Consider the following 21519-nt stretch of genomic DNA (forward strand, 5'->3'; position numbering starts at 1 on the left):
CTAAGCTTTTTTCAAACTACATTATGTATGCTGCAGCAAAGTGCAAGTTTGAGGTAGGCCCTTTGTTAATTCTTTTGAGAGTCTACAGAAGCTGTGACAAGAATTAAGAAGCACTAAAAAGAGATTCAGTTACTATGGTATATGTTAGGCTGATGTAATGAAAGATTCATGGAATAGATTATTGAATTATAACAGATTTTGGAGTAAAGCTAAATACTTGTTTATTCATGATGTGTTGTTTGAATTTTGAGAAGTTTTGACCAAAGTCAACATTTTGGGTTAACAAACTCGGAATGGAATTACAACAGTTCCATTAGGACTTAGGATTGGAAGGTGATTTGGACTTAGTTGATGATTGGTATTGGTCACATACACTCATTTTATTAGGTCCAGAAGGTGATTTTTTTACTTAGTTTGATGATTAGTATTGGTCACATATATTCATTTTGTTAGGTCCAAAAAGTGATTTTTGACTTAGTTGGATGGTTGGTATCAATCACGTACATTCATTTTGCTCCTTAAAAACATCTACAAGATAGACCTATAGTATTTGAGGGTGATTGGAAATTGTTGAATCGTTTCAAGAGAAAGACTAAATCTAACCAGTAAACTTCATACACAACTTCACCACCAAAAGAATTACGCCCTTTGGGCACGGGACTCCTCTAGAACTATGAAAATAATTAAAAAATCATTCATAATTTCTATTAAATCAAAACAATAAAGTTTGTGTTAACTATTTGACGGAGATCAAAAGTAAGTCCTCAAAGAAACTGTTTTAAGAGATTATTTAAACCCACTTCAAACATGTAATATAAAATTAAGACCATTTTATTAGTATAATTTTATATATTTGAAAGTATTTTAATCATTGAAGGACATATACATTATTATATGGTTCCTAATTCCTATATGGATGCCAGTGATATGTACATATATCAAATCAAATAATAAGATAAGGCACCTAGTCATTGATGACTTGGACAAATAAGGGCAACACGTAACATAATATACTTTAATTTTTCACGTGTTGGGAAAGCAACTCCATACTAGAGGCGGATCCAGAAATTTCCTTCGACGGAAAATATTACTATTTATACATGATTAAAATTATTTTTATGTATATATAGTAGATGATAAAGCTCATTTGATTAGTTGGTGTGTTTATTTCTTCAAATTTTAAACATCTTATTAAAAATTCCAACTCCGCCACTATCCTTACTTATTTTTTAATTATAATCATTTGGCTTTATTATATATGATGTGCCATCTCATGCATGATTCATGTTTTAAGAACAATAAAAAATCTGAGAAAATGCTAAATTAATAATACAATCATTTTCGTTTATTATAGAGGTTTTATTTAATTTCTTCAAGTTCCCTTTAATTTCTTTTTTGTAGTAAAGCATGTAATTTTACGGAATTAATAATTTAAAAATAATAAATTTGAAATAGATATGTTCCATGAGCTCCGGCAAGATAATTGGAAGCCACGTGTGGTTATGCTTTCCACGCAAAATAGCTCCTAAGTCCCAAAATACTTTCTCCGGACTCATTTTATTTGCCTCTTATATTAAAATAGACGCTTTATTTTATTTGTTGATTTTAATAAATTAAGAATTTTTTTTTATACTATTCTTATACAAAAGTATAGTGTTCAAATTTTAAAGTTTCATAATATTATTAGTAAAATAAATTTTTAATTACAACTTTCTTTAAAAATATGTTATTCGTAAAGGTTAAGAAATATGAAACTAAGAGAATAAGATATTTCATTCCTAATGAAGTATACGAAATAGAATAGTGGGACATTTATTCTTAATCAAAACTCTTAGTTCAAACTTTCATGATGAAATTTCATAGTTAATAAAAAATTGAAGTTCCTACTTTAAGAATGAAATAGCTTTTAATAGCAAGTATTCTCTTGCGATGTTACTATATTGAATATGTCAAAAGGAAAAAAAGAGAGATTTTTTTAACGTTAACTAAAAAGGAAAAGTAAAATAAACTAATTTAAACGGACTCGTAATCTTTGGATCCACTCAAATCAATCTCTGGTCTTCCTCTATGTTTCCTCTCTAACAGTGACTTCATAATTGTCTTTCCTGTCAATTTCAATTTACTTCCATGTTTTCTACAATGAGTATTTGTTACTACTTAACAACATAACTTCATAAATATCTTTTCTACCTTATTTGTCGTTTAATAAAATATTTCTCAATCATCAATATAGGTTGTGGTACATTGTTGGGAGTGTTTCACCCTTAACCAGAGGTCTCGGATTCGAGCTTTGGATATGGAAAAAATCTTGTTAGAGCGCCACTCTCGAATGGCCCTGCAGTGCGCGATTCGAATTTAATCGGAGCTCCAATGTAGACTCTGGACACCATGGAAACCAAAAAAAAAATATTTCTTAATCAAAGTTCATTTTCCACCACAATATTTTGCCACCTAAGACCATGATACTTTGTTTTGGTTGTATTATATTTGTACCTTAATTAAATACCCCTTTCTTTTGTTCACTTGTTAATTTCTTCAAGATTTTTAGTATTCTCCCATTGGTAGAATATGCCCAAGAAATCCTCTTTTTTTTTCTGTAGTTGACGAGGGATTTTGTCAATCTTAAGTTTTTATTTTATTTTTTTTGTCAACAAAGTTCAAGATTTTGAGACCATTATTAATTGATGCCATAATTTTGGGGAATTAGTTGGTTTCATTGGACTGAGCTGTCTGGAAGTTAGTTTAAAGACAAGAAAAAGGCTTTGTTTTTGTAGTGTGTGAAAGAATGGAGCTGAAATTGGTTGATTCCAAGTCATTGTTTTTGTCTAATTTTGAGCTGATGAAATCAAGTTCATTTCTTGACACAAAGCTAAGGTTTGGTCTCACTGGGACTCATAAGTTATGTTCTTGCAGAGGTAATTTTCTAATGTGGGAAAAATGAGATTTTTTTTGTGTTTTTAGTGTTAATCATTCATCATTGTATGTTCTGTTTAGATTTTTTGGATTTTTCTTAGTTTAATTAGAAGATCATAAGGCCAATTCAATGTTCTTACTGCAATTTATGACCAAAGAAGCTATGTTGTTCGGACTCTCCAAAATGATGTTGCACCTATGTAGGTTCCTCTGAAAATACTCTACTTTTAGAGGATCGGACAGGCAACTGTCGATATTCTTGAAGAGTTCGAGTAACATAACAAAGAAGGGAAGGAAAGTGCAATTTCACAGTTTTTTTAATATTATCTGAGAGGATCTTTATAAGCTTGTACATGTTTACCAAGTCTATTCCATTTGAGTCATGTTTGCCTTTTTGAGGTTTACTAATCTTTTGTCTCCAGCAGAAAATGTATAGAACTTGTTCTAGAGAAAGTGTTTTTCTTAGTTTTTATTTCTTGTAATATTGGATTTAGACGAGTTTAAATGGAGTGACATGGACGGTGAGGATTTATATAGCCCCCCACCTTGCTTGGGATCGAGGCGTAGTTGTTGTTGTCGTAGAACAATGTACCATGAGGCAGTATAAAGTGCATCTTTAGCTTAGAGGATTTCACACTTGCTGTTTCATTAGTCAAGACAGACATGTTTGCGCTTGCTACAGAACGTAGTGCCCAGATCTGAGATGATAACATTTCGGATGGTAATACCATAAGTAGATGATATCAGTTTGAGACACGTTTGGGATTGAGGTGTACGTAGTTACATCTTCCGATATTGATATTGGCTTTTGCCTGTTTTACATCCAGGTGTTGTACTCAAGGCCTCGCGTTCAAGTGCTTCTTATGATGCTGCAAGTTCAGTTAGCAAAGAAAATTTTATACTTGACGAATTTTCTTGTCAGATAAATGGTAAAAATTGTTCAGGACTGTATCTTAGAGATGTAAGAGTGCTTGATGCTTCTGATGATGAATATGGAGGAATACTCATTAATCCACAAACACTACCATCCAATCCCAATATATTTGCATCTGTACTTCGTGAATCGCTGTCTCACTGGAAAATGAAGGTACTTCCTGAGCAGCAACAAACATATTGACCTCTCTTTATCTTTATGTAGAATTCCACAACTACATTTACCTTTATGTTGTTTACTGATTATCTCGAGGAAGCTATTGTGTTTTCATTGTTTGGCTTGTCCTATTGCCAAAAGGCTTGTGATTGGAGACGATTGGTGTCACCAGTCTGAGTGTTTCTTCAGACATAAATATATTATTACAGTTCATGGAACACCTAGTTTCTAATTGACGTTGCACTCTGCAGGGGAAGAAGGGAGTTTGGCTTAAACTACCAGTCGAGAAATGTGATCTGGTTCCAATTGCAGTAAAGGTATAGACTGTTAATAATATCCGAACACAGATAGCTTTTTTGAAGAACAAAGTTTATATCATGTTCCTTTAGCTTCCAATGCTAACTCTTGTTTCAAGCCAAACTCTAAAGTTACTAATTTCACAGGAAGGATTTCAATACCATCACGCGGAAAGAGGATATCTCATGATGACATATTGGCTTCCCGATGATCCCTGCATGCTTCCTTCTAATGCATCTCATCAAGTTGGAGTTGGTGGTTTTGTGATCAATGACAAAAATGAGGTATTAGCTTTTGAAAGACACTCCTAATTACTATATTGAGCATGCCATAATATTACACATATCGCGTCTAGTGTAGTCCCTTGACTTCAAGAAATGATTACTCTAGGTGCTTGTCGTACAAGAGAAACATTCTGCACCAGCTCTTTCAGGCCTATGGAAAATACCAACTGGTTTCATTCTTGAGGTATGTTCTGGTTACAATTTTGTTTGTTAACAACAGTATATATAGAAACATGATATCTTTGCCTCAATCCATAAACTCATTCTACCTTTTAATGCCAATAACAGTCGGAGGAGATCTTTACAGGAATCGTGAGAGAAGTGAAGGAGGAAACTGGGGTAAGTATTCGTAGGGACATATTTTCCCTGTAGATATGTAATCTAAAACGAGTATTCGCTTAACTATGGTTTTTCTGGTTATCTTTCCAGATTGATACTGAATTTGTGGAGGTTATGGCTTTCAGGTGAGAAACATTTGTCCTCTACGTCATGATTTTATCTTTGAAGAGAAGTCGGTATTTTATGCCTTCCTACCTGATAGGAGAAAAGAAACAGCACGAATAGAAACACGAATACCAACGTTTTAATTATCCAAGCAAAAGACTTGGTCAAATACATAGTACTAGTTTCCAAACTTCATTCATCATGTGTTTCACTTCTTGCTTCTTGTAAGACATTTTTAGAAAGGATGAATCTGATGTAGAAATTTTGTTCTTTTTACGAAATGAAAACTATACAACTTGAATACTAATTTTGCTTGTAGCTATTAGACATGTTATTCAAGTACAAACACATGAATTAGAATGTGAAAACGGTGATTGCATTATCTAACACTAGTTGTTGATTTACATTTTCCGAAGAACAGACCATTATTCAATTTAACATCTGTTCTTTTTCAGGCATGCTCACAATGTAGCTTTTGAAAAGTCGGATTTATTCTTCGTCTGCCTTTTAAGACCCCTGTCAACAAGAATCGCAGTTGATGATCTAGAAATTCAGGCAGCCAAGGTAAATGATATTCACAAATCCGTCATTTAAGACATTTCAACATTCCTCTCTTTCCATCTCAATGATCATCATATCCATATTATATACTTGTATCTCTCCGTTCCTAGAGTAAAGAAACAATAAAACCTCAAGAATATTAAGAAACAATATGTTGCATTTTCATTCATGTCTAAGCTGCTTGTGTTTACAATGCAGTGGATGCCTCTAGTCAAATTCGTCGAGCAGCCACTAATTCAAGCAGATAGCATGTTCAAAAAAGTCATAGACATCTGCATTGCTCGGCTTGGAAAGCGTTACTGTGGATTATCTGTCCATCAACTTGTCTCTACATTTGATGGTAAACTATCCTCCTTGTACTTCAACACGGTTGAAGATTCAGATTCGAACTGTAAAGCCAACTAGCGCCATAATCAGAATTTGCAATGCATTTTTAGCTCTCGACTTCTCTTTCGATAGAGATGGACTGAGTTTAGCACAATATTACACCAACTGATCATCAATGACCTGTAATAGAAAGAATAAGAAAAAGGTCAGGGAGTTTATATAGTGTATATATCTTCTGCTGAGGACATGGGACTCTGTATATATGTAACATCTATATTTCTTATCTTATGACTAATTCAACTTCTAAGTGTTTTTCTGCCACTTCACTAGTATCTTTCTTTGCCCTTATTATGGCGTTGCCACTTGAGTGAAATGTTTTTGAACGCCCTTCATCGAAAAAATTATATTAAGTATATAGAAAATTATACCATGTATATAGGTCAAAAGTTACTCATTATACATATAAATTAAATTTTGAACACCTTGATGTAAACTATGTCATTGTTTCTTTTCCCAGATACATTGAATACATCCGTGCCCTCTCATAAACAATCGTAACCATGCACAGATACACATGATGCATCAATGCATTTTTATGTTTAATACATGACAATGATAGTAGTTACACTTGATGAAATTAATATACACAAATATATTAGTATATTGATATTGGATACATAAATACACAAAAATTTGAAACACAGATACCAAAAAGTAGATGGATGAGGGAGAGAGAGAGATGAGATACGTTCACTAAATACAATGTATCTTGGGGCAAATACAAAAATCTAGAGGCAACTCAGACAAGATACATAATTATTGAAACTATAACACTCATACTTGTGTGCCTTATAAAAGTTGTTCTTTTCCTTTTTTTTGCTTAAAAACTTATTGGAATTGGAGTTTGTAGAGTAAAAAATATTTTTAAATCTAAAATTAAACTACTCAAGTTTTTAAATTAGTAAATAGAATTTGTTATAACAAAATTCAAGTTACTATATGGCAAACACATGGTTAATATCTTATTAAATTGTATTGACACTTTCCTATACAAATAACTTTCTTGTAAACTTAAAAATTTTGTCTCGTAAAAATACTATATTATAAATCACATTCTCAAGAAAAAAAAAACTACTCCTCGTCTCAATTTCGCTAGACAACTTTTAAAAAAATGTTTGTCATGAACGTAAGTTCTGTAATATCTTATTTGTAGGACAAAACTTATAGAAATCTTTTACCTTAGAGAATAACTTATGTTACTAAATTTTGTACCCAAAAGATTCTGATCGTTAGTTGTTAGGCACAATAAAAAATCGATCAAATTAAATTGAGTCAAATCAATTATTAGATTCATTGTTCTTATATATATTTATAATCATACTGAATAATTAGGTAGATAGATTGTAAATTTTGTAAAAATAAATCAAAAATACCAAATCATATTGAATAAATTTATATATGAAATACATTTTATATATCAATTACGTTTAAAAATAATGAAACATAATTTTTTTTTTGTCTTAAACTTGAGGCGAGGTAAACGACAACAAACGAACGAGTTAATTAACAACATGAAAGTGGGATGTTTTATCTTTTTTATTTATTTATTTATTTATTTTATATAGATATAGTTGTTGACTGCACATTCAAATTATTCCTATTTTCTTGTTATAGATATTGGTAAATCTAAAAGAATATTCAAAAGTAGTAAAATATTATATTTTTATATTTTAATAGGAATGATGAGTGATGATTGAAAAAGGCCATGTGTGACATATTATGTTTAAGGTTCTAGCTAGGCTGTAGTCAGCTGCACTAAAATTAGTTGTTGCTAACGGCATTCACTTTTTATTTAACTAACAATTTTTTCGCAGATTTAAAATTTTAAATTTTTACGTATAAAACAAAAAAAATTAAAATGATACTTATAAAATGTTAATAAGTGTTTTTTGGAATGACTCAGTTGGTTTGGAGGGTGGTCATTCACACGGATGACCCAAAATCGACTTATCTAGTGCCATTATTTATTCACTTCAAGTTCTTTACTTAATAAGAAACTTAAAATTTATATAGTATTATGTCAATAATTTAAAAGTTAATTTGATAATAAAAGACATTTAAAAAAAATAAAATTTGAATGATATAATGACATTAAATTANTGTGCTAATCATTGTTGCCTTAATCTGTGTGTCATTTCTAAAGTGGACAACTAAAAAGGGACGGAGGGAGTATTATGTCAATAGTTTAAAAGTTAATTTGATAATAAAAGACATTTAAAAAAATTAAAATTTGAATGATATAATGACATTAAATTATTAATTAGTTGTTGTAAGCTATAAAAAGTGAGATTATGTCACATTTAAATCATCACAAAGAGAAAAAAGTGTGTAATTTAAATTCTATAATTATTTAAGCAAATGAACTTTTCCAAATATAAACCTTTTTCTAATTTCTCTTCACAGAGACAGCTGTGGGAAAATAGAGAAAATATTACTCGGCGGCCACTGCACCCCACCTGACCTTTCCTCATCCTTTCCCCGCCAATCCTTCTCTCTCCGCCGTACACGGCGGGGATCTGAAGCCGCCGCCACCGTGCTCTCTTCGTAGCACAAGCGTCTCCGATTTTCATCTCGCATCTCGGTAAAATCTGTCTCCATTTCTCAATTTCTCTTCCGTAGACGTATTTCTGTATGTATATGTATATGCGTTTATTTAGCTCAGTTTTGAACTTTCGTTATCTCTAGCTTCGGAATTTGTTAAAACTACGGTCCGAGTCAATTGGTCGTTGCGTTTTTTAGCCTCAATTATCTGTGTTTGCTCTATGTAATAGCTGAATTTTCTGTTAGTTATGTAGAATGAGTTAAAATTGAGCGTGTTAAGTGTGTGATAAAGCTACGCCTTGTTTTACTGAATTTTATCTATTTATTTGTGTTTATGAAGTTTAGGTGCTTAGTAATTGGCTGTCAGCTTCCTGGATATTGAGTGTGATTTATTGAGAAACATAGCGAGGGTGGTGGACGAGGTGTGTGGACTACAATGAGATTGTTAAGGTCTAGCTCAAGTTCATCAAAGGAGCAGTTCAATGGAGAGAAAAATCGTTCTTTGTTGTATCTTAATGTATATGATCTCACACCTGTAAACAACTATCTCTATTGGGCCGGCCTTGGAGTGTTTCATTCTGGTATAGAAGGTACTAAAGCTTTTTTGTTCTCCTTTAATGTGTATTGTTATACATATTGTTGTTACATCCAATTTTGAGATGGAAATTAAGCAGTGGTTTAGTGTCTTATAATTTGTTATTAATCAATTAAGTTAGCCACTTTGACATGGTATGTAATTCTTTGCTTTATATGACTGTCAGTCACAAGGAAAGAAATCTCGTCTTAATGAGGGGAAAGAGATGTGATGTTCCGCATCTCGAGGACATTATCAGCCTAACTTGAATTGGAAAAACAATGAAGTAATTCAAGGATTAGAGGAGTGCATCAGTCACATAGAAAGTAGTTGTGCTGTCATCAGAGATATATCGACACTGGATTGGTCGTTAGAGAAGCTAGTGTTGTTTGTCATCAAAAGGAAGAAGAAAAGAAGTAATCATCAACCAGACGGAAACCCACATTGGTCGGCACCGCCTGCTAATAGTGGAAGCTATTTGAGTCTACCAATATTGTGGAGGCTCTGATACCATGTGTAGATTTTTATAGAACTCTTGTTGACTTAATTAAGTAACAACGTAAGAGAGATGCTTCATATATAAGTTGTCTAAGTTGCTCAGACTCCTTCATTTTCGGTGCCACACCCGTGTCGACACGACGTTAGTGTGGGTGTGAGATCCATACTGGATTTGGTCAATTGATTTTGGGTACTTTGACCAAAATCGACGGAGAAATTTGGGACAGATGCCACAGATTGTAGTAATTAAAACAAAAGCTAGGGTGAAATTGAAGAAAATTGAATAATTTATATATAGAAAGTTCTATGTCGGTCCTTTTCCTTTTATCTCCTTTTGGGATTCTACTCTCGGTCAATATTTTCTCCTCGAAATACCTTGTATGTTTTCCACATAATGCCTCATAAATAGACATATTACTCTATTTTTAGATATTTGAATTATTTTTAGCCGAATTCCCCCCACCCATATTCGAACCCCCAAATCTTGAAATTTAGATCGTGAAGGATCCGACCTCTAGTTCCACATCCGTAGCAGACACCATCACCGAGTCTGAGCAACTTAGTAAGTCGTTGGTTATGTACAATATGGTAGATAACCAATCTCTAAGCTAATAAATAAGTATATATTCTATAATGAGAATATTCTAAGGTATCCAATAGAATATTTATACGATTTTATTTTTCGAGTAAATGAATCTAGACGTGTATTGATCTAGACACATATTCACTTGATGTTCTAACACTTCCATGTGTCATAATTAGTTGTACTTTCAAGCCTCTTCAATTCTTACCTCCTATATTTTTCCTCACGCTGGGTCCTTGTAATAAAGGTGATTTCCCTCTTAACTCTGGTTTAGCTCTCCATTCTTTTTAATCTTTTTAGGAGATCCCTTGTCAATCTCAAACCCCTCACATGGCACAGCCAAAACTCTACCAAAAGCATTAGGTTTCTTCGCCACCCATATCGAATCTTTCAGTGGATCTTCCGTCCTTTCACCAGGTCTATTATGTCCGTTACAAAGGTGAAAGTGCCAATTTAGAGAGTTGGTGAAGGTTTTTATCTGAAGGTGTCAACTTAAGTAGTTTACATTAGGAACCAACTGGTCTCGTAGCCTACCAGGTAAATGTGCTTACCTGCATGGATAATGGAACTGGCTCATTGATGGTTAAGTTATGATATTTCTTAAAAAAAGTTGACATAGTCATACACTAGTAGTTGATAAATTTAGAGATACGTCTGCAAATACTGTTGACCAAGCTGGTGGAAAGAGGAAATATGGATGATAGAGTGAACATCGCAGTGAAGCTTGTCATGTAAAACATAATCAGAGCGAAGTGTCTTCTAATTGCTTCTTTGTCCACCTTATCAAAAAGTTGCTTATTTACTTGTAGCATCAAGCAATCACCAGCACAAGATGGTTTCTCAAATCATTCCTGATTTCCTGATACCATAGTGTACACTTAGTCTTGACAGGATCATGCATGTGTTAAACCAGAATAACATTAGGAAAATGCTAACCTAAAAGAACAAAGAAATTTATGTAAGAATTCTAGCTAGGGAAGGAGGAATTGCGGCCTTTGTCTAGATAAATTACATCAACCTCTCTCTCCCCAATCCGCCCCGCTTGTTGAAGATTAGACAATTCCATTTAGAGCAAATTAGTAATTTGATAGGACTATTGATTAGCCACTAAGATTGCAATCTAATGCCTGAACTCATGTTTTATAAGCAAAATAAATTACTCCTAGGTTATGTATTGCATTGTAAACCATTGATGATGGCTTCTCTTTCTCGAAATTGTCCGGTATGTTCTGCTTATGAAGAATAGCAGATGTATGAGTAAGAGCCCTTAGGTTTGTTCATCTAGTTTAGTCATTGGGGTTCTATGAATAGTTGTCTTGGTTTTCTGCTCTTTAGTGCTTTCTATCCTTTTTTTTTCTCCTGTGTACTTCTTGTTGCATGCAAGTATCTCTTGAAGTTGCTCCTTGACTAGATGACTGCCATCAACATACCACGTGCAGCTATATTTTGAGCATGAACACTCTGCTATGTCAGTTTTATCCCGGAAAGGGTGCAGAAGTTATTCTTATAATCCGTAAACCATTTGAAGAAGTTGTGTGTTTGATTATTAAAGATTTTTAGTTTTACTATAACTAATGTTCCTTTCATTTGTTGTTTTTATTGCTTTGATGTAGTACATGGTCTAGAGTATGGGTATGGAGCCCACGAGTACCCATCTAGTGGAATTTTTGAGGTGGAGCCACGTAGTTGTCCGGGTTTCACTTTTAGACGGTCAGTGCTCCTGGGCAGCACAGACATGTCTCGTTCAGAAGTTCGGTCATATATGGAACATATTTCAGGAAAATATCATGGGGACAGTTATCATTTGATTGCCAAGAACTGCAACCATTTTGCTGATGAAGTCTGCTTGCATCTCACGGGAAAGCCAATTCCTGGATGGGTGAATCGGCTGGCACGAGTAGGTGAGAATGAATGATGAGTTATCTTAATTGTGGGGCAACTTTCAAGTGTGAACCGGTGTTCATCTCCGTCTATTCTCCCTTGTTCTTATCTGCATTACTTTATAATATGGTTTTAAATTGTGACTAATGTACAAATAGCTGTATGAATCCTGCAGCATGTTTTCTGGGCTATTCTTGCTAAACTTCTAGCTTGTTTCACACAATTATTTTTGAAGTTTCAGGCTCATTCTGCAATTGCATTTTACCAGAAAGTATTCAGGTTACAAGAATCAGACATCTTCCTGATCATCAAGCCTTTTCAGGTTGGTGTTGACCTATCTCTCTTCACTTTTTTTCCCAATGAGTAACAATTTTTTGTGGTATTACAGAGTGACAATATTTCAGCTACCACATGCTTACTCTGATTAATGGAACATGAATTTTCGAGGAATAAAGAGTACATTAGGGCTAATCTGATGTCCCATATATGAAAAAATAATCATGGGATGAAAATCTAGATTGCTAATTCTCCCTCCGCCCATTTTATGTGAGAGGTGTTTGACTGGGTAGGAGTTCAAGAAATTAAAGAAGGATCTTAGTTTGTTCTTTTTTTGGTGTAAACAGAATCTGGGGTGGGTGGGGTGGGGGGAATAGAAGAATTGGTAGATTTAATTGGCAATGTATAAGCTTGTAAGTTTTTGGATAGGAGATCCCTTATACTTTTGAATGTTTGTAAGTTTGACAACTCAGTATCTCTTTGGAAGCTGAGTTTTGTTTATTAATACAAATGGTGATTACCTTATCAAAAGAAAAGAAGGCTCTTGACATGTAAGACAAATATATGCGAAGTACCAAAATTATCCTTTTAATTGAGCGGTGGTGAAAGCTTCACATGTCTTTTCATTAAGAATGGCGGTGAGGGTCCCAATAAGTATGTCATTAAGAGTAAAATGGGGATGGTGAAAGAGAAAGGTATCATTCTTTTTTCGGAGAAGGGCCTAAAATACCCTTGAATTATCAAATTTGGTACAAAAATACCCTCCGTTTACCTCTTGGCTCTAAAATACCCCCGACGTCAACGTATTGACTCTAAATTGTCCTTATTTTTAACAGTCTTGGTTTTTCTCTCTGCTTCTTGAGCTTTAACAACCATGGCTGCTTCCTCAAATGCAGCAAGAAGATTTGGGACGAAAGGGGTACCCGATCAAATTCAAGTCCGACCGCCTAAATTTGACCCATCAATTTCAGTTAAAGGAGTAAAATTTCAATGAGCTGAAATTCTGACCTTCTTTGAAAGGTTCAGACATTTTCACTATCTTTAACAGACCTTACGTTTTCTTTATCGTCGACTTTATCTTAGATCTCCATTTCTTGATCTTCAAGATCCTTCATTAGCTCAGAAACATCAATAATCTCAGCTTCTCGATCTCTTGTGCGCTGCTCTGAACATTCTTCTTGGTATCTTCGTGGATCTGGATTCGAGTTGATGAAGAGTGACAGTGAAATTGAAAATTTGATTCTGGTGATGAATTATGAATATATCCATCTGATGCATTTGAACTGAGAACTGTTTGTGGCTTCAAATACCCGATTGTTTTGATTGTCTTCAATTTCTTGAGAAGCTTTCCTTCATGGTCTTCATTTGCTTGATGAAAACCACTAGAAAAGCAAAAAGGAAAAAGAAGAAGATGAAGAAAAGGAACCACCTTTAGGTGTGGCGTGTGTGGGTTATAGGTGGATCTGTGTTTTAGGTTGAGATTTAATTAGTTAGGTTCATTTTAACAATAGCCAATAGGAACGTGCCACGTAATAAATGAATCTATTAATTTTTTTTCCAAATAGGGCGGTAAAATAAGGGCAATTTAGAGCCAACATGTTGACATCAAGGGCATTTTAGAGCCAAAAGGTAAACAGAGAATGTTTTTGATTGAATTCGATAGTTCAAAAGTATTTTAAGCCCATTTCCGTTCTTTTATGGATAGACTAAATGGAAGAGTGTCACATAAAATGTGACAGAGGGAGTACAACGTTTAGTTTCTGGCATAAAACTTTAGATTACTAACCCGGAGCAGGTAAAATCTGCAAGATATATAAGTCTGATATTGTTCCTACCACTTAAAATTGTATATCTATTGCTTCAGAATTTTTATATATTGATTTGTCTGTTGTTATTTGGGAATGTTGAAGTTCCATTTGATGGTCATCACATGAGTACATGACACATATTTGATGTCATATATGAGAAAACATGTAGCCATGTTTGTTGAGTATATATACATAAAAATGTAGCTTATTCAGTTAAGAAAGCAATTCTGGTGGACTACCCTTTGCATGCTCAGCACTTGGTAGCCCTAAAGTGAGGGCCCCAGAGATAGTATTTCTCAATTGTCGATCCACGTAAAAGTCTCATGATTACACATAATTGGTTAGCTAATGGTTCCAACTAATTAAGATGAGTGGATGTGGCTAAAGAAAGAAGCACTCCTAGATGAACAAAAAAGAGAGGAAAACTTCTACAGCTATGAATACCATAATTTTCCAGTGTTGGTTACTCCACATTTTAATCTCATCAATCTCAACACTGTAGAGATTTATGAATACCATTTCAACTTGAAAGGAATTATTTATTGACTGTAATAGCATCATGAAGGATTGGTTGTAGTTGTGGCCCCTTTTGTTGAATTTGACATCTTTTGTCCCATCTTTCATTTTTTGTTCCTTTTTTGGGGGTGATTTCTCTGCTTTGGAGTCTCTGTGAATGAGAGGTTTCCAATATGTTTGGTCCCAAAAGTTAAGCCAATTAGGTTGAAGTCAACCTCAGTTGGACATGACCCGGATTGCATAATCACATCAACTGAGTAACAATACTCAAATCAGTAATAATTTCGCATCCCTCTGCCATGCTAATTTCTATGTTTTTGTTTTCTCCATGTCCTTTGACCAAATAAAACAATTAACCGCTCTGGCTAAGTGGTGTTTCCTAAGAGGTTGATGAAATGACGCAGAAGTTTGATTGTGTATTTGTGTGGTGAACACAGAAAGTCTTATGTCTTTTCAGGCACATTCTATTAACGAATACACATGGAAAGAAATGGGAGACAAAAAAAGTTTTTCAAATGAACTTATGAATTCTTATATAGTGTCCTTCCATATGAGTCTGCATTAAGAAAATGGATATGGGCTTGACTCAATCCCAATAAAGTAGTGCAAGTAGTGATGATTGTCCAAAACCAATTAAGGAAACTATAGCCTATATAGTAAAACAATATGGGATTCTAGCACTCTCATACACGCCCAAGGCTAGACATTTGGAGCATGCAGTAATATAACATGGGTGTCCCAACATTGAATAGCCCAACATCTGGGATAGGTCTGCCTCTGCCTCTGATATCATGTCGAGAAAATGGAGCATGGTCGTATTGAACCCTGAATAGAGGCGCAACCAGGATTTGAACTTTAGGGGTTTTAAAATTCTAGGTAGTGACATCAGGAGTTAGTAACTGTGTTTTGAATTTAATTTTTGGACATAGTTAGTGAATTTCTTAATACAAATACTGGGTTTGAACTAAAAGTATTGGGTTTGGATGAACCCGTACATCGGCTTTTAGCTCCGCCCCTTGCCCTGATTGCTATGATCAAGTAGTGAAGATTATAACAGAGTGACCAAACTGAAAACTACTAAAGTTATAGCCCACCCAACCTACTTAAAAATTTAGAACTAGGTTATATTGCTTACATTTAGATGTGTTATTCTATCAAGCAAATCGTTTCTGAATGTTTTTGTGCACTTTGTGTGTCTGTATGGATGCAGGTATAGATTGTAGCTGTACATATGAAGTACCTTAATCTTAATCTCTAGTAGATATACAATAACTTAAAGGATGAAGGAATGTTCTTACATGTCATGTTAATATAGGCTTTTTTCATTCTTGACTAACCAAAATGCTTTGCAATTGTAGAAGACGGGACAGATTCTGATGCGTCATCTGTATCGGTAGATAGCGAGGAGGAAGACTCTGATCATCAGTTGTTAACTGTACAAAATAGTGATATGGCATTTCTGAATGAAAAACCAGTGAGACTAGCAAAAGAGCTTCTTTGATTGAAACATCTTTCTTCTTCTTCCCCTTTTCTCCCTTCCCTCCAATTCATCTAGTCTCCTGTTTGGAATCCTTTTGATTGTATTTGTGTGTTGTGTGTGCGCGCTCTCAAGTGTATCTATTTATCTGTCCTTTAAACACATTGTAATGTTCAAATATTCGTTAAGATGTGTACTCATGTAGTGTATTTACATAGAACAATCAACTTCTGGCGTTACTAGGATTCAATGGAATTGTTTTTCCCTCCGACTTTCCCTCATTGTGTTTAGCTTGACATGAACTTTCTTGTATGATATATTCGAATTCCAAAACACAATCTTCAGAATGAGCTACCAGTTTTGAGTATTCATTGGAACTAAATGTCAAGACGAGTGAAAGAGAAGACAATTTGACATTTATGTTTCTACATCCATCTTGTTTTCTAGAGAATGACAAATCTAATTTTGGAACATAGTTAAACTCACTACCTTAATGAAATCCCTTGGTTTTTTCACCCCAAATAAATGTTGGATTAGGTATAAAGATCTCTGAGTTTTTAATGTAGTTGTTAAAGTTATTTGTTCAGTTAACCTACAAAAGAATGAACCAACCAATCATATGCCCCAACAAGAAGAAACCCATTTTGGATGTGTTAGACCAAGGCACTAAAAAGTTTAGTGCCAAATACCTCTTAGTCATCATCCAAAGACTAAAGTCTCTAAAGCAACCATAGAATAAATGCATTGACTATTATATGTGGAACAATTGTTAAAGACTTAGAAGTCTTCCATTTGATGCTCACTCTTTATAACCTGAAAGCCACCATGCTCACGGACTTTAATTTCTATATACTGACAATAAAAAAGGATTATAACTTGGAAAGTAAAGCTTTTATTTATATTGTCAGTATATATAAGTTAAAGTAAAGCTATTATTTATACTATCAGTATATATAAGTTAACTGAAAGGTGACTTCGATACTTTGCCCATTTAACACTTCAAGTCTCCAGTCCACAATCTTTAACCCCTTCCCTACTCTCCCCTCCTCTATATTTTTCCAACTACAAACCCCCCACCTCCACAACAATTTTTTTTTATGGATACTCTGATCTTCATTTCCCTGTTCATTATTGTTCTACATGTAAAAGCACAAGCAAATAGTTATTCACCAATTAACTGTACAAATGCCTCTGATCTCAACATTCAGTTTCCTTTCAGACTTCACCAATTTCAGCTACACTGTAAGCAAAACAGGACCATTATTCATTTCCCATCATATGGGGATTTAGTCATCAAATCCATTTCATATGACATCAAGAAACTCGAATTAATCAACCCGAAAAACTGTGTCCCTGAAGTTTTCTTGAATCTGAATCTTTCTAACACCCCATTTAGTTATTACTATATCTTGAAGGAGTATCAGTATCTGAATTGTTCAGCTGAAATTCCATCTTCTTTTTTGCAAGTCCCCTGCCTAAGTGGCATTGGACATCATGTTTATGTTGTGGAAACATCATTTGTTGTCCCAGATTTTTGTAACCATGTTAAGACTGTTGGAATCCCATTTTCATATAGTCCTTTCTTGTCTGATAACACTTTTGGACTTGGATTAACATGGAACTTGGCAAATTCTCATGAAGACAGTGTAACAACAGGGCAGTTTAAAGGACTCAATGAGATAGCAAATGATAAAGGTATGTAATTTATCACAAAAAATAGAGTGATTTTTCAGATACGAAACAAAGAAACGTGACTTTATTGCGCGATTTTTATTAGTCGAGTGACTTTTCTATTACAAAATAAAAGAAATGTGGTTTTTCTTGGATGATTTCTATTAGTTGAGTGATCGTCTTAGAGAAATCGGACTCCTTACCTGCAATATCTTCTCCTTGTTTTAGCTGACCTGAGTTAAGTTCCTGATGTCTAATTGATTGACCAATTATATCAATCGATTATGCTCTTGTTTGGTCATAGATTTTGAAGTTAAAACTTAAAAAATTGAGTTTTTCAAGATGTGATTTTTGGAATTTGTAAAGTTGTGTTTGAACATGCATTTTACTTGGGAATTTTTTTATTTTTTTTTGTTCAAGTCCCAAAAACCCAAAAAATGGTTTGAGTTAGTTTTTGGGGAACTTTGAAGATCATCAAATTTCATGGTCAAACACATATTTGTGTATAAATTTTCAAGTTGGTCTCTTGGGGGTCGGTTGTATAAATCTTTTTATTCATTATACCGTTTACACTGACTAACTCAGGGACGGAGCTAAGGGGCACATTTCTTCACCAGAAAATCATATACTAATAAGTAATATATGTAAAATCAGTTTTATTTTCAAGCATACATAGCAGATGTTGAATCATTCTTTCAGCTTCTTCATATGTTTATCTTTTTGTATTTTGAACTTATTAAGTGAAAATTCTAACTCTATCACTAGACTGATTGTTGACTTACCACAACCTTCCTTGATTGAGCAATTTTATTAACTTTTGAAATTTAACAATGTTGTCAAGTCCCTAATTTTGTTCTTTCTAATTTGCAGCCTTGGGGTGTATTATCCTCTTCATGTTTATAGTGGTGATGCTGTTGAAGTTATCTCAATATTCTAAGAGAGTAGAGGATAAAGTGAATCAGAAGGAACCTCATGTTGATGTCATTTTAGGGAACTATGAAGCTTTGGACAAAATTGTGATAAAAAATTAGTTTTCAGAATCAAAATATTTCCCAAATCTATGAGGAAACTTTTGGTGGGTTATTGAATTATCTTATTCTAGGACTAGGGGTGTGTTACATATGAAGAAATTGTTTTCCATATTCTTTTTGGAAATAAGTGAGTTTTGTTTTACTTGTTTTCTTATGTTTTGGTATGTAAGTAACAAATATTATTATATAAATATTTATATATAATTTAGACAAATATTACGGGAGACAAAAATGGAATAGGGGCATGAGGTGGGTGAAAATGAGGTGTATTGGAAGGTGAGAAGGACATAATCAATGTGAAATATAACGAGTAATTTCTCTAGATAGTCACTCATGTTTGAGAAATTACCTAACAATATCACTTATGTTTGTTTTATGACTACAATATCACTCAACTTTACATATTTTCCTCAAAATATATTTGACACCAAAAAAGCATTATCTCTCTCCTAATGGAATGCCATGTCACATTTTTTTAATTTATTAATAATAGTTTTTCATTTCTTTTAAGTGTTTGTGCCCCTGCTTTTCGATAGTATTTATACGGTGTTTAGACATTTTTTTGTTTATTTGTTTGTACTTCTCTGATTAAAAAGATTTTTCAAAGGCCCACAACCCAAGTAAAAGTCGAAAACATGATATTTGTCGATAGAGAGCCTAGTGCGCTCTATGTACATTACTTTCATTCATTATTGTTACATTTAGTAAGAAAACAAGTTATATCATATTATATAAAAATATGTTTTTACACTATCATATTATAAACTCTAATTAACTCAAAAGGAGAAAAAGAGGGACCAGACGAATTATTTGAAGATTAAAATAAATAACATCAGTAGTTGTAGGCTGTCCGTGTGACTTATTGACTAGGACGTATATAGTCTATGGTCCGCACATATTGAAATGAGACATTTCATTGCTCCAATTATTATACTCAGAAAATAATAAAATATTAAAGATACAAACTAGTACTCTTATTATATAAAAGAGACTTCACGGTGAAGCAGTCACGTCTCTATCGATGTGTCTGCTTAGCTTGTTTTGGAAAAAATTTGGAAAACTTATTTCATTTGTTCTATTTTAACTTAATTAGTGTATAATTTTTCTGAAATTATGGAATCCGTTTTAGCTATATTTTTTAGTTTTAAATTTATATTCTTTAGTTATAGCTTTATTATTTTGGATGTCGGTAATATCTTGTAGCTACTTTGAGTATAGATTCAACAATCGATGACGAAAAATACTTTAGTTATGGATATCTTAATGAACCTCTTCACATTAATTTTAAGCAAACAAAAAGTAACTAACAATTTAAAATATCTAAAATCATATTAAAATTTAATCAACTTTCTAAATTATATCGATATCACATAAATTAAAATAATAGATATTGGGCTCGTGCTAGAATAGACACGCGTGTCTAATTTTAAGCATACATGTAAGTTTTAAATTTTACTTCTTTAAAGTAGAGAGTTCTTAATCAATATTTTATATCTTTTTTAATAATTTTAAAATCATAACTAAATTTTGTGTAATCGAAGGTTGGCTCCGCTCTCGATTTCTTGTGAGAATCGACATGGTTTTATCTTTACGATTAACAAGGAGAGCGAAGAAAATCATGCACATAATAAATATCACACGTATACTAATTAATTACTTTTACTTGTTTTTATAACATAGTATTTTTAAAGTTAATAGTAAAAAAAAATACTTAATTAAATATTATTTTTCACGAATTTCGTATTTTAACTATCTATTATTTCCTTTATCTATCTAAATTGTTATTTCCTTTGTATTAAAATAAATCTCGATTTATAATGGTGGTTAAATGTTTGAAATAAATAGACACGCAACAGGGGCACAAACACTTCAATTCCTAATGTAGGCATTCCACAACTAAACTACTTAGTATTAGGAGCCTACAGACATTTAAAGAATTAAAAAAAACATTATTAATAAATTTAAAAAATGTGACATGGCATTCCATTAGGAAAGAGATAATGCTTTTTTTTGTGTCAAGTATATTTTGAGGAAAATAAGTAAAGTTGGGTGATATTATAGTCCTAAAACAAACATAAGTGATATTACTAGATAATTTTTCAAACATGGATGACTATCTAGGGAAATTACTTATGGAGAGGACATAGTCGATATGAAATATGACTTTGTGGACTAATTTTCCATGCTCCCACCACAAAAGTGATTTTCTTCATTTTTAAAAACTTTGTTTTTAGAGAAAATAATTTTCAATTTTTTTTAATCAACTGCACATGAAAAAATTTGAGAAGTATTTTTTAGTCATAAAAGCTCCTAATGTTAGCAGTTGCATCTAAATATCTTTTATAACCTAATTAGTTTGAGCTTGAAATGTCTGAGAAGACATCTCAAGGAATTGAAGACAGTATTACAAAATCAATATTAAAATATGATTGATTCAAATTAAGAAGTAGAAAGTAATTGCAAAATTAACTACCTATAAAGTTTAATTATAATTACATTAATTATATTTTTAAAATAATAAAATTTTGAAAACATATACATAATTATTAGAGTAGTAGGAGATCGCCAACAAAATATTACTCCCTCCATTTCATATTAACTTAAGCTTTGAGGTGTTTCATACTCTTTAAGAAAAGTAGGTTAGGACATAAATTGAACATAATTTTCCATTTTTATCCTTATTAATT

The 21519-nt window shown here is 33.0% G+C and overlaps 3 protein-coding genes across 8 annotated transcripts; all 3 read left to right on the top strand.

Moving 5' to 3' along the window:
* The first annotated feature begins 2517 nt into the window (after positions 1 to 2517).
* On the top strand, positions 2518 to 6237 carry LOC125842397 (nudix hydrolase 8-like). Its single transcript, XM_049521686.1, has 9 exons — positions 2518 to 2915; positions 3741 to 4000; positions 4255 to 4320; positions 4447 to 4584; positions 4691 to 4768; positions 4873 to 4923; positions 5014 to 5048; positions 5484 to 5592; positions 5788 to 6237. The coding sequence occupies exons 1-9, from the start codon at positions 2786 to 2788 to the stop codon at positions 5992 to 5994; spliced, it is 1074 nt and encodes a 357-aa protein (XP_049377643.1). The 5' UTR covers positions 2518 to 2785; the 3' UTR covers positions 5995 to 6237.
* Positions 6238 to 8288: 2051 nt separating this feature from the next.
* LOC125842401 (deSI-like protein At4g17486) lies at positions 8289 to 16401 on the top strand. 6 transcript variants are annotated; one of them, XM_049521695.1, is made up of 6 exons: positions 8366 to 8557; positions 8858 to 9107; positions 11786 to 12073; positions 12289 to 12375; positions 13226 to 13349; positions 16012 to 16401. In XM_049521695.1, the coding sequence occupies exons 2-5, from the start codon at positions 8954 to 8956 to the stop codon at positions 13321 to 13323; spliced, it is 627 nt and encodes a 208-aa protein (XP_049377652.1). In that variant the 5' UTR covers positions 8366 to 8557; positions 8858 to 8953; the 3' UTR covers positions 13324 to 13349; positions 16012 to 16401. The 6 variants fall into 6 exon arrangements, with proteins under 6 accessions (XP_049377649.1, XP_049377651.1, XP_049377652.1 ...); XM_049521696.1 differs by having other exon boundaries at positions 8367 to 8557; positions 12295 to 12375; XM_049521692.1 differs by lacking the exon at positions 13226 to 13349 and having other exon boundaries at positions 8289 to 8557; positions 8863 to 9107.
* Positions 16402 to 17105: 704 nt separating this feature from the next.
* LOC125842400 (putative RING-H2 finger protein ATL21C) lies at positions 17106 to 19036 on the top strand. Its single transcript, XM_049521690.1, has 2 exons — positions 17106 to 17825; positions 18672 to 19036. The coding sequence occupies exons 1-2, from the start codon at positions 17228 to 17230 to the stop codon at positions 18830 to 18832; spliced, it is 759 nt and encodes a 252-aa protein (XP_049377647.1). The 5' UTR covers positions 17106 to 17227; the 3' UTR covers positions 18833 to 19036.
* Positions 19037 to 21519: the final 2483 nt, after the last annotated feature.

Source organism: Solanum stenotomum, chromosome 10, assembly GCF_019186545.1.
Source record: "Solanum stenotomum isolate F172 chromosome 10, ASM1918654v1, whole genome shotgun sequence".
NCBI classification, from domain to species: Eukaryota; Viridiplantae; Streptophyta; class Magnoliopsida; order Solanales; family Solanaceae; genus Solanum; species Solanum stenotomum.

What these genes read in the sequence shown, in the direction of transcription:
- LOC125842397 (XM_049521686.1), top strand. Translation starts at nt 2,786, where the DNA reads ATGGAGCTGAAATTGGTTGATTCCAAGTCATTGTTTTTGTCTAATTTT. An exon ending in TAAGTTATGTTCTTGCAGAG is followed by an intron (nt 2,916 to 3,740) that starts GTAATTTTCTAA and finishes TTTTACATCCAG; the next exon opens with GTGTTGTACTCAAGGCCTCG. An exon ending in TGATCAATGACAAAAATGAG is followed by an intron (nt 4,585 to 4,690) that starts GTATTAGCTTTT and finishes TGATTACTCTAG; the next exon opens with GTGCTTGTCGTACAAGAGAA.
- LOC125842401 (XM_049521692.1), top strand. Translation starts at nt 8,954, where the DNA reads ATGAGATTGTTAAGGTCTAGCTCAAGTTCATCAAAGGAGCAGTTCAAT. An exon ending in GAATCGGCTGGCACGAGTAG is followed by an intron (nt 12,074 to 12,288) that starts GTGAGAATGAAT and finishes TTATTTTTGAAG; the next exon opens with TTTCAGGCTCATTCTGCAAT. An exon ending in TGATCATCAAGCCTTTTCAG is followed by an intron (nt 12,376 to 16,011) that starts GTTGGTGTTGAC and finishes TTGCAATTGTAG; the next exon opens with AAGACGGGACAGATTCTGAT.
- LOC125842400 (XM_049521690.1), top strand. Translation starts at nt 17,228, where the DNA reads ATGGATACTCTGATCTTCATTTCCCTGTTCATTATTGTTCTACATGTA. An exon ending in TGAGATAGCAAATGATAAAG is followed by an intron (nt 17,826 to 18,671) that starts GTATGTAATTTA and finishes TCTAATTTGCAG; the next exon opens with CCTTGGGGTGTATTATCCTC.